The sequence below is a fragment of the Nicotiana sylvestris genome, chromosome 12 (assembly GCF_000393655.2).
Source record: "Nicotiana sylvestris chromosome 12, ASM39365v2, whole genome shotgun sequence".
Lineage (NCBI taxonomy): Eukaryota > Viridiplantae > Streptophyta > Magnoliopsida > Solanales > Solanaceae > Nicotiana > Nicotiana sylvestris.
The window spans coordinates 107,942,616-107,957,804 of record NC_091068.1 but is presented as its reverse complement, the minus strand read 5'-3'; the positions used below and the strand labels follow the sequence as shown (position 1 = coordinate 107,957,804).

Here is a 15,189-nt window from a genome sequence, read left to right as displayed (position 1 = left end):
ATGAAATTGACACGTCTTCTTCATTGAGTGTCGAATATAAAAGGGCCCTCTTTTATAAATTCATGATTAATGTAAATATTCATGAAGTTAATAGAAACATTTTTAAAGAATAAAAATGCAAATTATTCTATAAGTCCTTAGAAATAAAGGCAAGAATAAAACGGAAGTTCAAGATAGTAACGAGAAAACTTCTTAATATTAAAAAACTTAAGACTAAGTACGAACATAGTCATAAACTGCAAATTGTTTATACAAATTTCCCCATGAAAGGTCCGGGGACTTGAATTTCCAAAACAAACCCTTAAATGAGGCCACGGGTTTTACCACAATGTTTCCAAAAAGAAAAAAAAAACACAAAGAAATTCAAATGACTTAAACTTATCACTAAGAAGATGTAGGAACTGAAGTAGGTGCATCAACAACAGCGGGCTCAACTGGGCTTGAAGGAGTTAGGATACCCGTATCAACTTCAACATTCACGGAAGCTTCGGCCACGGGAGAAGGAAAATCTTGAGTTTGTTGAGCCTTCTCAATAGTTTCATTGATTTTAGCTAACTCAGATTCCAAGTTAAAAGTCTCTTGGCTAGCTTCAACTAGGGTATCACGGCAAGAATTCAAAAATGCCCAACTCAATTCAATGGCAGATTTATCCTCAAGGATTTCATAATCCCTTTCCCAGCTAGCAATTTCATTCTTTAATTTCTCATTTTCAGCCAAGGGAGAAGTGTAAGAAGCTTGAAGAGAGGCATGGGAACTTTCCAAGGCACAAACCTTATCAGAAGAAGCTCGGAGGTCTTCTTGTGCTAGAGTCAAATTCTGCACGAGCTCTCCAGCATAAGCCTCTTTCTCACAGCTGCTCGGAGAAAGAGGTTTCAAGACGAGCCTTTTCTTTATCCGCTTGACTTGAGGAAGCCTTTTCAACTGCCAACTTTGAAGTCAAGTCCCGTACCTGTTGCTCCAAGGTACTCTTACTTTCTTCTAAGTACTCCACATCAATCTGAAGGCTTTTATATTGTTCCTTCCAATTGCACACCTCTAATTGAGAATCACGCACTAATTGCTCTGAGAGGGCAACCCTTTTTATCATCTCTGTGTCGATAAGAATGGCCTATAAAAAAAGAAAAAGGAAGGGAAATGAGAATCTCAAAGATAGGAAACTTTTAAAGCACAGCAAAGGAAAAAGGAGAAGGGGAATACCTTTAAAAAAGCATGCACAATATCATTCATCTAAGTCAAGGAGCTATGGCTCTCTAGCTTGGCTCTTTCAATTGGTCCGATTAAGGGCTTTAGCCATACATCTGCTTGACCCGATTTCCTTAAGAGATTGCCCTCAGCAGGGACTTCAATGATCACTTGCCTCATAGCACCACTCCTACTTGAGGAGCCAACTTCAGCACGGTGAATGATTAGGGGAGGAATTATTGAAGGAGGAACAGTGGAAGCAGAGACGGTGGAAGTAGTAAAGACAGTCTGGGGAGGAACGGAAACAGCCGAGATCGGCAAAGAAGGAGTCATAGATACAAGTGTAGAAAAAGAAGCCAGAGGTGCTTCATCCAAAACTAGGCCTAAGCCTTCACCACCAAACTCGCTGATAAAAAGTTGCTCAACAGAGTCATGAGCAGCAGCGGGAGCAACATCATCGTCAAGAATCACTATCGGGGCTTCAATAGACTCGGTAAGGGGAATGGAATGGTGGGGGGATGCTTCTTCTTCATCATCATAAATGATGCGTCTTCGAGCCCGTGGCCTTGTTATCAAAGAGCCCCCGTCTTCCTCTTCTTAGAGCCTTGGTCATTAACGGTTTTTCTTTTCGATGAAGAACCCAAGATTATTTCTTGGGTCCAAAGAAATACGAGAAGTCGTGACCGCCTCGGCAGTAACTCCTCGAATAGCAAATCCTGATAGAAAGAAGGATTGAAATTAGTTCAGAGAAATAAAAAATATATGTAAGATAAAAGCTCTTACCATGAGTTTTTACTTTCCAACCAAATCGTTGGGAAATGGTCTTCCAAGATCTACCAAACATTGACGCAATCTTTAATAGCTTGTCTACCCAATCACGGAAATTGGAAACATCATCTACAACTCCCATGGTTGCTGAAAAAGAAAGGCAAAATTAGAATAATCAACAAAATTGAAGAAAAAGGTACGAGAAAGTTAGAAGACTCACGTGCAAAATTCCACTTCTCTGGGAAGGGAACGTTCTCATCACCCACTAAACCAACAGTGGGGGCTGCAACAAACCTGGTATACTAGCCACGGTCTTTGTCATCTTCAGGGCTAACTAGAACTCTTTTGCTCCTGGCTACTAGTGTAAAAACACCATTGCGAAAGAGTCTAGGGGAGTAAAGGTGAATCAGATGCGGGAAAGTAAAAGGCACACTGGCTGTGTTGGTCAAATGCCTCAAACAGGCGACAACCCTCCATATTATTGGTCCAATTTGACCAAAGCAAACATCAAAGAAACGGCAGAACTCGAGAATAACAGGATCAATAGCAGGTTTGAATCCTAAATTGAAAGGGTATGTATAGACAAATGAAAATCCGGTTAAGTAGGAGGTAATTCTTTGATTCGGATTGGGAATAATGATAGGAAAGTCATGATCCCAATGGCAGTCTCTACGAACTAAAGAAATCAAACCTTCAGTAATTTGAGTGGGATAGATATCAGCACGGTCTAAAGAAGATACTTGATTTCTAAGAGATTCTCTGTCATTGAAAAAAGATAATCCCGCAGGAACTATTTCTTCTACTAAAGGTTCACGAAGAGGTTCAGAAGGTTCTTTACCCCTAGAAGAAGATCTTTGTGAAAGAGAACCCCTAGTTCTAGAAAAGGGGCCAGAACTAGGCGAAGGAAGAGAAGATCCACGCAAGGATGAAGATCCCAAATTACGAAACTTACCTCCTCTTCTGCTCCTACTGGAGACATCATGGAAGTTATCAACTATGGGGACCCTTCTAGGGTTAGGGTTTGATGAAGACATGACAGTACGAGGAAGAAACGAACAAAGATTCAAGAATTGAATATTTTGAAAACTTTATGTGATAAAGACAAAGAAAATTATTATATTTATACTACGAAGCAACTGTCAAAGTAAAAGGAGCACTGATGGAAAAGTCATAATGAGAACTGATGCTTCGTGATTAGTGAAGCTGTGAAAAAGCCCTAAAAAGCGCTGCAACATCGCATATCCAGTAGAAGGGTGCCACATGTGAAGAGCATTAAATGGAAGTAACAAATGAGGTGTTGATTTTATTATAGCATTAATGGTGACAAAAATTTCCGTTTTAATGAATTCCACTTCCCAAATATTCAATTGATGAATAAATGGCAAGTGGGGGGACTATCTATATTGGGAAAAAATTGAGTTTACATATTTAAGTGATTGGAAGATGACGTGCCATGACACGTAGACTGGTCAAAAAGTTATGATTGGCAAAGAGGCACGAGTTGCAACAGATACAAGTAGAGGCATAAGAGGAAGCACGAGCAGATACTCAAAAGATTCAACGCCCGTACCTATTTAAGTCCAAAAATCAAAGGGAATGAATCTGACAGTTCACGGGAGTACAAATATAGTATTTAATGAGCCTTAAATACTAAAAATATTAAAGAATTTTATTAAATACAATGATTATGTAACGTAGCATTTAATGTCTTTAATTGCCTATAATGGCCTTATCATGACAAATGCAAAATGCATATCTCCAAAGTAGTTATAAAAGGGAGAGAATGGATCAATTGTAAGGAAACAAAATATTATCTGAATATACCGATTTACTTGTTTTTCTTCTGATTATATTGCTAGACAAATTACTTTCTTTCATATATACTTTTGATTATCAGTAACCCAAGTTCTTCTAAATTAAAGCTTTGACCAAAATCTCATTTTTTGGTTAAACAAATTGGTTCCGTAATTCCAGTTGAGATCTGAGAGCCGAGTACACGATTCACACAGGCGACCGAAGAATCTAATGACGAGCAAATGCGTGTAAATCTTGATTTACTTGAAGGAAGAAGAGAAGCTACACTAATAAGAATGGCAGCACAGAAGCAGGTCATATAACGATACTACAACCGAAAAACACGCCTCAGATTCTTCAAAATTGGGACTTCGTGCTCAAAAAGGTTTTTCAATCTACGAAGGCAGCTAACTCGGGGAAATTAAGTCCAACATGGGAAGGACCCTATAGAATTCATGATATTGCAGGTAAAGGAGCATACGAGCTGGAAAAAATGGATGGCAAGATACTTCCGTCACATTGGAATGTTGTTCATCTAAAGAGATATTATTTCTGAAGAATACCCACGGTCAGGTATCCATATTTTGAAATTTAATTTTTGAATTGTTAAAATTTTACTAACGATTTTAGATGATAGGCAAAATGCTAACCCGTACTAAATGATGAGTCACGACCTGCAAGGCACGTGGAATAAATTAAACTTCTTGGCCTAGGGTTACAATTATTCTGATAGAAATTCAAGCGGGTTAAGTTGTCTTCATCTATAATCGTACCTCCGAGTCTTGTATGTTTTTCCTTTACAGGGAAAGGACCAAATGAGAGGAACAATCAAATGCTCGAGGCTTCATACTTCAACGCTCAAACACTTGGGGGACTCCATAATATACACGTGCATGTGTATAAGGAAGGCAAAGAAGATCAAGCCCTGAAAAGTTCACTCATTGAATGAAGTACAAAGCAAAGTCACGGGCTAAGGCCAAAGAAAAACTTTACCATAGTTAGGGTAAAGGCTATGTACTGAAACAGGTTATAGATAAAAACCTCGTGTTTATTACCTTACCATAGTTAGGGTAAAGGCTATGTACTGAAACGGGTTATAGATAAAAACCTCGTGTTTATTTTTCTTTTTAAATCTGTTACACGAAAACCAGTTACGAGAAAGTTATAGATGTAATTCAAATACGTGTAAAGTGTTACTCAAAACTAGACAAAGTTCAAATAAAAACTTGTCAAAGTTATTTCAAAGAAACATGTGTATTCCTATTTCTTTTATCGTATGTTAACACCATTATGAAGTTGAAACGTCTTCTTCATTGAGTGTCGAATATAAAAGGGCTCTCTTTTATAAATTCATGATTAATGTAAATATTCATGAAGTTAATAGAAGCATCTTTAAAGAATAAAAATGCAAATTATTCCATAAGTCCTTAGAAATAAAGGCAAGAATAAACAGAAGTTCAAGATAGTAATGAGAAAACTTCTTAATATTAAAAAGCTTAAGACTAAGCACAAACTTAGTCATAAACTGCGAATTGTTTATACAAATTGCCCCATGAAAGGTCCGGGGACTTGAATTTCCAAAATAAACCCTTAAATGAGGCCAAGGGTTTTACCACAATGTTTCCAAAAAAAAACACAAAGAAATTCAAATGACTTAAACTTATCACTAAGAAGATGTAGGAACTGAAGTAGGTGCATCAACAGCAGCGGGCTCAACTGGGCTTGAAGGAGTTGGGATACCGTATCAACTTCAACATTCACGGAAGCTTCGGCCACGGGAGAAGGAAAATCTTGAGTTTGTTGAGCCTTCTCAATAGTTTCATTGATTTAAGCTAACTCAGATTCCAAGTTAAAAGTCTCTTGCTAGCTTCAACTAGGGTATCACGACGAGAATTCAAAAATGCCCAACTCACTTCAATGACAGATTTATCCTCAAGGATTTCATAATCCCTTTCCTAGTCAGCAATTTCATTCTTTAATTTCTCATTTTCAGCCAAGGCAAAAGTGTAAGAAGCTTGAAGAGAGGCATGAGAACTTTCCAAGGCACAAACCTTATCAGAAGAAGCTCGGAGGTCTTCTTGTGCTTGAATCAAATTCTGCACAAGCTCTCCAGCATAAGCCTCTTCTCACCCAAGAGAGCTTTCAACTCTCTAATCTCTTCACTTGCCTTGGACAGCTGCTCGGAGAAGAGGGTTCAAGACGAGTCTTTTCTTTATCCGCTTGACTTGAGGAAGCCTTTTCAACTGCCAACTTTGAAGTCAAGGCCCGTACCTGCTGCTCCAAGGTACTCTTACTTTCTTATAAGTACTCCACATCAATCTGAAGGCTTTCATACTGTTCCTTTCAATTACACACCTCTAATTGAGAATCACGCACTAATTGCTCTGAGAGGGCAACCCTTTTCATCATCTCCGTGCCGATAAGATTGGCCTATAAAAAAAGGAAAGGGAAATGAGAATCTCAAAGATAGGAAAATTTTAAAGCACAACAAAGGAAAAAAGAGAAGGGAATACCTTTAAAGAAGCGTGCACATTATCATTCATCAAAATCAAGGAGCTATGGCTCTCTAGCTTGGATCTTTCAATTGGTTCGATTAAGGGCTTTAGCCACACATCTGCTTGACCCGATTTCCTTAAGAGATTGCCCTCAGCAAGGACTTCAATGATCACTTGCCTCATAACACCACTCCTACTTGAGGAGCCAACTTCAGCACGGTGAATGATTGGGGGAGAAATTGTTGAAGGAGGAATAGTGGAAGTAGTAAAGATAGTCTGGGGAGGAATGGAAACAGCCGAGATCGGCAAAGAAGGAGTCATAGATACAGGTGTAGAAAATGAAGCCAGAGGTGCTTCATCCAAAACTGGGCCTAAGCCTTCACCACCAAACCCGCTGATAAAAACCTACTCAACAGAGTCATGAGTAGCAGCGGGAGCAACATCATCGTCAAGAATCACTACCGGGGCTTCAATAGACTCGGTAAGGGGAATAGAACGGCGGGGGGATGCTTCTTCTTCATCATCAGAAATGATGCGTCTTCGAGCCCGTGGCCTTGTTATCAAAGAGCCCTCGTCTTCCTCTTCTTCAGAGCCTTGATCATTACCGGCTTTTCTTTTCGATAAAGAACCCAAGATTATTTCTTGGGCCATTTCCAAAGGGATACGAGAATTCGTGACCACCTCGGCAGTAACTCATCGAATAGCAAATTCTGATAGAAAGAAGGATTGAAATTACTTCAGAGAAATAAAAAAATATATGTAAGATAAAAGCTCTTACCATGAGTTTTTACTTTCCAACCAAATCGTTAGGAAATGGTCTTCCAAGATCTACCATCCATTGGCGCAATCTTCAATAGCTTGTCTACCCAATCACGGAAATTGGGAACATGTTCTACAACTCCCATGATTGCTGAAAAAGAAAGGCAAAATTAGAAAAATCAACAAAATTGAAGAAAAAGGTACGAGAAAGTTAGAAGACTCACGTGCAAAATTCCACTTCTCAGGGAAGGAAACGTTCTCATCACCCACTAAACTAACAGTGGGGGCAACAACAAACCTGGCATACCATCCACAGTCTTTGTTATCTTCAGGGCTAACTAGAACTCTTTTGCTCCTGGCTACTAGTGTAAAAATACCATTACGAAAGAGTCTAGGGGAGTAAAGGTAAATCTGATGCGGGAAAGTAAAAGGCACACTGGTTGTGTTGGTCAAATGCCTCAAACAGGCGACAACCCTCCATATTATTGGGCCACTTTGACCTAAGCAAACATCAAAGAAATGGCAGAACTCGAGAATAACAGGATCAATAGCAGGTTTGAATCCTAAAGTGAAAGGGTACGTATAGACAAATGAAAATCCGGTTAAGTAGGAGGTAATTCTTTGATTCGGATTGGGAATAATGATAGGAAAGTCATGATCCCAATGACATTCTTTACGAACTAAAGAAATCAAACTTTCAGTAATTTGAGTGGGATAGATATCAGCACGGTCTAAAGAAGATACTTGATTTCTAAGAGATTCTCTGTCATTGAAAAAAGATAATTCCGCAGGAACTATTTCTTCTACTAAAGGTTCACGAAGAGGTTCAGAAGGTTCTTTACCCCTAGAATAAGATCTTTGTGAAAGAGAACCCCTAGTTCTAGAAGAGGGGCCAGAACTAGGCGAAGGAAGAGAAGATCCACGCAAGGATGAAGATCCCAAATTACGAAACTTACCTCCTCTTCTGCTCCTACTGGAGACATCATGGAAGTTATCAACTATGGGGACCCTTCTAGGGTTAGGGTTTGATGAAGACATGACAGTACGAGGAAGAAACGAACAAAGATTCAAGATCTGAATATTTTGAAAACTTTATGTAAAGACAAAAAAGAAAATTATATTTATACTACGAAGCAACCGTCAAAGGAAAAGGAGCACTGATGGAAAAGTCATAATGAGAACTGACGCTTCGTGATTAGTGAAGCTATGAAAAAGCCCTAAAAAGCGCTGCAACATCGCAGATCCAGTAGAAGGGTGCCACATGTGAAGAGCATTAAATGGAAGTAACAAATGAGGTGTTGATTTTATTATAGCATTAATGGTGACAAAAATTTCCGTTTTAATGAATTTCACTTCCCAAATATTCAATTGATAAATAAATGGCAAGTGGGGGACTATCTGTATTGGGAAAAAATTGAGTTTACATATTCAAGTGATTGGAAAATGACATGTCATGACACGTAGACTGGTCAAAAAGTTATGATTGGCAAAGAGACACGAGTTGCAACAGATACGAGCAGAGGCATAAGAGGAAGCACGAGCAGATACTCAAAAGATTCAACGCCCGTACCTATTTAGGTCCAAAAATCAAAGGGAATGAATCTGACAGTTCACGAGAGTACAAATACAGTATTTAATGAGCCTTAAATACTAAAAATGTTAGAGAATTTGTATTAAATACAATGATTATGTAACGTAGCATTTAATGTCTTTAATTTCCTATAATGGCCTTATCATGACAAATGCAAAACGCATATCTCCAAAATAGCTATAAAAGGGAGAGAATGGATCAATTGTAAGGACACAAAATATTATCTGAATATACCGATTTACTTATTTTTCTTCTGATTATATTGCTAGCCAAATTACTTTCTTTCAAATATGTTTTTGATTATCAGTAACCCGAGTTTTTCTAAATTAAAGCTTTGACCGAAATCTCATTTTTTGGTTAAACATTAGGATTATCAATATGAATGTCTTTTATATTCCGAATTATATCACATGTTTATGTTTCTTGTTACTCATTCCTTCTTGAGTAACAAGGAAATTATTTGACATCTTCTACATATATACATGTAGTTCTCACATTTCTGCTTCAACTGAGTTCAAGTACACTATCATATCTAACTAAGTTGCTCAGAAATAATGCAAGGGCAGCCCAATGCACTAAGCTCCTGCTATGCGCGGGGTCCGCGGAAGGGCATAACCACAAAGATCTATTGTACGCAGTCTTAACCTGCATTTCTGCAAGAGGCTGTTTCCACGGCTCAAACCCATGACCTCCAGGTCACATAACCACGACTTTACTGGTTACGCCAAGGCTCCCCTTCTACCCATAAATAATGTATTGCACAGAAAACTGGTTGTTGATTTTATTCTGACTAAACATCTTCTAGCAGTCATAAAGGGTAAAATGTGGTGAATAGTCTTCATTAAACAAAGCTGCTCGCTTTTAAGCCACAACCTGCCCAGAAAAGAAAATACAAGCAGCAATATCTCGGTAGTTTTCTTTTTCTTCCACTGATCTCCTTCTCAGGAATGCCAGTTGCATGGGAAACCATCGTATTGTCATCCTTTGATATCCTATCCATTATTTTCCCTGCTGTCCATTGATCTGACGAGCGTAAAGCAATGTGTTGTGGCTCATCAGGAATTGCAGCATAAATATCGGATGATTCTGGAGCAATCTTGTTATGGTGTGCATCCCTGGTGCACAAACTAGAACTCGTGCGCCTGAAAAAAGTTATACTTAGAAATTAGAATAGGGATTTTCTCGGTTAGAGAAGAAATTACCTAGCATATGACTGAAAGCAATACATGTTCAAAAGGAATACGGACTATTCAAAGGGAACCATTTTAACTTCTAAATTGAAACTTAAGATTTCCTATTGTAATGAGTTAACAAGTTTCTTAAGTGTAAAATGGTTTTTGCAATTTCTATGTGCTCATTTGGCAAGTTATTGAACCAATAAGTTGCAAGTTGAACCATTTCATGCAGAATAAGCTAGCGTCACGTCATGCATCTATAATCATCAATAGAAGCCACCTATTTAGCAAACACAATTTACCTGGAACAAGAGCTATTTCTGTGTTCATAAGAGGTTTCTTCTCTAAATTCCTGTTTTGTTACTTCACCACACTCTCGAATGTTTCTACAATCATTATCGGAATCAGATGATTTTGAATCTTTTAGACTTTCTGCCTCAGCTTCTACTGACTTCACATTAGCATTGAGAACAGTCATAATGTCAAGGTTATGCCTATATTCCCTTATGACAGAAATAGCCTCCTCCAAAGTTCCTAGAGCCTGTTTGACCTTAGCGCTAATACCAACATTCTTGTTCTTGGTTGCCTTCTGTACAAGTTGATTGACTGGAAAATCATGTACTTTCCTTTCATCCTCATTTTGATGTTCGATCTTTCCACACGTTTCATCTTCAATCTCCTCGATTTCACCATGAATATGTTTATCTCTAGCCTTCAAGATACAATTGTCTCTATGAACCTTTGCCTCGGGGCGATTTTCATCAAGAGGAACTGCATCTTTCTTCAGGTCTAGCGGTTCTGAAGCGTCATCACTATTAGGTAGGTTATCTGAGTAAATAGCTTCACGTATTCGAGCATACATTGGATCCGTCAGTGTCTTGCTGAAGTCTTTATCACCTTTAGCAACTGAAGCTACTTCCTGCAGCAATGGTAGTAAATTACTTGCTGGAGCATTCAAGTATTATTTTTATTAATTCACTTTTTAAAGTACAAATATTAAATATATAATAGAATGATCTCTGAGTTTGGCATTAACCTTTTTATAAAGCTTGAAACCGCCGCCTATGAGCTGCCTTGAGACGAAATTGATTAACACTGGAGGAATAAAGTCCAGTTTAATATCCAAGTTTCCTATTGTCCTGCAGGTTTTTAAAATAGAAAAAGAAAATCATAATAGATAATAGGAAGTGGTAATATTTAATGAGGTAAAACTTTAGTAACACTAAAGTCCAGTAAACCCCGAGATCTTGAACAGCCTGACTCATAAGTCAAGCTTATGTAACATATCATTAGGAGTTCAAAACACACTTAGGTGAATTTTAGAAAGATTTACTGTTTAATATTCTGTTAGATTGGTGCTTCAACTCCAACACTAAACTCACATCTTTGCCAAAATTACCTAGTCCATTTCCTGATATATTCAATCATATTGTTGGTGCTTCCATTTTTATTTATAGATAGAATGTACCAGGTGAAATAGTCCCTTGTGGTCCGGCCCTTCCCCAGACCCCACGCATAGCGGAAGCTTAGTGCACCGGGGTGCCCTTTTTAAATGTAGGTTATTAGTAATTGGATATGTAAAAAGTGTACGTTACCTGAAGTAGCTCCGATTATTAGTAACTTTCTGTAGAGCAAAACCTCCCACCAGATCAACTCGTACTACATCTTGCGCATGGGGTATCCCATCTTTGGAATAACCATGAGTACTTGTATCAACACTATCTAAGTTAGAGATCTGGAAAAAAGACACAGGAAAAAGCATAAACTTTTGCCGGCTATCAATTGGATTAACTGCCCATGTGAACAAATATATATAATTTTGGACATATAGATAGTTAAGAAAAATAAAAAGACATTGACATTTGACAAGCATTCACGTGCTTACCGAATTGGCAACGACTACTACCAGACCATCTTGCAAGTATTCAAATGCAAAGAGATGTACCACAGCCTCCCTTGCTGACAATGGCCTTGAAAGCTTCATCCTTTCTTACAAGTAGTTAAATACAGATTAGTGGCATCATAAGAATGCGACGGTCTGGATACCTCTATATCTAGGAAACTATTGGAGGACAAACCTTACTAAACATATTTGTTCACCATCTCTGACCTTCTGCAAGCACTCGGAAACTGCTACCTTAAAAGTTGGAATTGTAGTTTGTGGCCACCTGGTAAGAAAGTGGCACAGAGTAAGACAATTTGCTAATCCAGAATGAAATTGTTACCAAAAATATCACTTGAAATAAAATTCCCATGTATTGTTGGATATGTGCTTTCAGTCTCTAGTTATCCCTTTCATATATTCTCTCACAAGCCACAATTTGGGATACATATTATTGCTCGTAATGCAGCAGAAAGACCTAAGAATGTTGGACATTGCATATTTTCCTACCCAATATATTCACAGAAACTGTCAACTTCGAGTGTTAAAGTCATTCAGGTACAGTACCATATAGTAATTCGCAAGGATAAAATGAATGAGCCTTTGGTCATGAGTCTCATGACCATTTTTAATTATGTTCTGTTGCATTTGAAGCTTAATGTGCTGCATGCAACTGTCACAAACATACAAGATTCTCACCACTTCTTATAGAGTTCTGTCTCCCATGATATGCATAAACCTGAAATAGAGAGATTTGCTTATCTTTAACATTCTCCACTACTACACAAATAGTTCAACGATGAAGAAGAGATATATTGACATCAAGTTGATCTTACAAACATCTAGTGGACCATCCACATAGCCTTCAGCTAGGAGGGTGTGATAGGGAGTGCCTTCTGGTCCCTCTCGATACATAACACGGATCTCCTCAGTATCCTGTTTTATCTGTCATAAGAAGAAAACAAGCATCAATTATTGTTAGTATCCCAAAATTCCCTGCCTTGAGAAATGGTAAAAAAGATCCAAAAACGGAGCACCGGACAGTAGTAGCACTAATAAAACAAGCAACAACCACTGCCTAGCAAATGAGTTTAAGTTCAACATAAACATTGGTCCGGGGGGAGGCTTTCAAGAATTAGAAAAAAGTGATCTATGTGTATGGGAAAGATAGCCTACTTTCCAACCACCATTCGATGCTTCAGAGGATTCGGACTTCTCACCGTCAGTTACTGATGCACTCCTTAACATGCTCAGGAAGTTAGCCACTTCCTTGGTTCTTCTGTCCACTAGATTTTCACTACATTCTGCCAAACGAAAAAAATAGATATGTATATGTTTTTTATGTTGCAGATTTTATAATTAGATTAATGACATGTAACTGAAATTGATTTATGACGCTGACCTTGAGCATCACACTCTGATGAGCGTAGAATTTGATTCTTGACAAGGGTCTTAAGCATATCATTATTGACAAGAGCCTGAGACGATAGTGTCTGGTCCAATCTACATCGGTACTGAGAGATGTTACCGGTGTCCCTCATATTGCAGCTCCAAGCAAAAATGGGAATTGTCCTCTAAAATTCATAAAAGCCAAAAATCTATAATGAATGAAGTGGTTATGCATATGAAGTATGAACATACCAACAATCCTATTGTTTGACCAAAAAGTATAAAACCTTTTGTTAAACTAATTAAATAAGAGATAACGGGTAAATCCTAGTTAAAGATAATAATTTATAGACCTGAAATCTGTTTTAACGCAATCCCACGTTACCTGCACCTATGGCAAAAGGATTCATCACAAGACATCAAAGTTTTTACAAACAAATTTAAACACTCAGGAGATATATCCATGTAAAGCGTTTTGCTAATATTCTACATTATCAAAACTCAATTATACTCGGTAGCCCGAGAGACTAAAACAAAGAAGGGAAAGGTCTCTCAGCTCTCGATTACTCAACGAGATATACTAATAGTTGGATCACCAAATCAACTACCTAGCTATGGTGCAATGTATATGTAACATGAATCAATATGCTAGAAACATAACTGAAGTACCATAAGTCCATAATGTTACAGCCAGTCCACCAACTTGAACTCTTCAAAGATACTAGAGTAAAACTGTAAAAAACTTAAAGCTTTCCAGCAAGATCATTACCCAATATCAATATGTGCTCACAACAGATGATATATGCTATTGTTTTAAATCATTATCCAAATAAATAAAACACTAAACTCAAGTCATTTGCAAAGTTGATGTAAATGGAAAAGTTACTGCCACGTGACTAGGAGGTCACAGGTTCGAGCCGTGGAAATAGCCTCTTGCAGAAATGCAGGGTAAGATTGTGTGGAATAGACCCGTGTGGTCCGACCCTTCCTGGACACCGCGCAAAGCGGGAGCTTAGTGTACCGGTTGCCCTTTTACTAAACTCAAGTCATTAAACAACAGCCAAGATACAGAAGCTATAAAACTTGATCAAATACTCATCACTTCACCCCCCCCCCCACACCCCCCCAACCAACACACACATATTCATAAAGATATATATAGTACAGCGTCATCATGTAATGAGCAGCAATTGGAGTACTAAAGAAGAGAAACAGACCTTAAAATTTAGCAAAGCTCCAGTTGGAATGTTGGAGGTTTGAGCATAAGCTAAGAAGGAAAGAAAGAATTTATGACAGCAGAGTTGGAGATTTCAAAGAGATTATGATTGAAGGGGCAAAATTCAGCTGATATGAGACCACCAAGGTGGATATCTAACATGGGATTTTCTTGAACATAACGAATTTTATTTGCAGACAACAAAGCAAAATTAATTTGGATGAGGATTCAAAAGCAGAGTTATTCCAAAAGCTTCCAAAGCTAAAAGAATAAATAAAGTATAGGAAAGATAAGAGTAAATAAATGGTAAAACACGTTGAAAATGTTTTAACAAAAAAAGGAATATAATGTGCATCAATCTTAGCAAAAAAAAGAGAATTTTCTTCAAGTGAGCATTTACGTGGACAAAACTAGAACATATTTTTGATACATTTTGGTAATGTTGTTTACCAACTAACAACAATAATAAACTCAATATAATTTCATTAACGTTGTCGGAGATACTATTAATTACCAACTATTTTTTTAAAGTAAGATTGATTTCTAATTTAATAGATAGATTAAAAGATTAAGTAAGCTTTTTGCCTTTTGGAAAATAGGTAAAAAGTAGGGATAAAGCAAGATAGAGTGCTTGGTGTAAAAGTGTACAATCAATCCTTTTGGAAGTGTTGAAAACTTCAAGATCATGGGAGGCACGCCGCACGTACAATGTTTACGAGATAAAATGGCTAGTTTAAGACGATCGATGATAACACAAGATCAAGGCTGCAATATTATACGTACTTTCACGAAAAAATTACTCGCATTGAATATTTACACTTAACAATTAAATGCATCTATGTATATAAAATACTATTTTATTTCTTTACATCAACTATTTAATAATAATGATGGTGGTCGAATCATTTTTATCGTCACTTTAACTATTCTATGTTTCA

General features: G+C 37.7%; 1 protein-coding gene across 4 annotated transcripts; it reads right to left on the bottom strand.

Annotated features, from left to right (window-relative positions):
- Nucleotides 1-8,959: 8,959 nt before the first annotated feature.
- LOC104217946 (uncharacterized) lies at nt 8,960-14,521 on the bottom strand. 4 transcript variants are annotated; one of them, XM_009768298.2, is made up of 12 exons: nt 14,253-14,521; nt 13,389-13,426; nt 13,049-13,220; nt 12,823-12,950; nt 12,483-12,591; nt 12,346-12,385; nt 11,843-11,932; nt 11,650-11,749; nt 11,360-11,499; nt 10,801-10,903; nt 10,067-10,683; nt 8,960-9,731 (listed from the first exon to the last, which is right to left on the bottom strand). In XM_009768298.2, the coding sequence occupies exons 3-12, from the start codon at nt 13,185-13,187 to the stop codon at nt 9,431-9,433; spliced, it is 1,767 nt and encodes a 588-aa protein (XP_009766600.1). In that variant the 5' UTR covers nt 13,188-13,220; nt 13,389-13,426; nt 14,253-14,521; the 3' UTR covers nt 8,960-9,430. The 4 variants fall into 4 exon arrangements, with proteins under 4 accessions (XP_009766600.1, XP_009766599.1, XP_070021626.1 ...); XM_009768297.2 differs by lacking the exon at nt 13,389-13,426 and having other exon boundaries at nt 14,253-14,520; XM_070165525.1 differs by lacking the exons at nt 12,823-12,950; nt 13,049-13,220; nt 13,389-13,426 and having other exon boundaries at nt 14,253-14,520.
- Between the last annotated feature and the right edge of the window lie 668 nt (nt 14,522-15,189).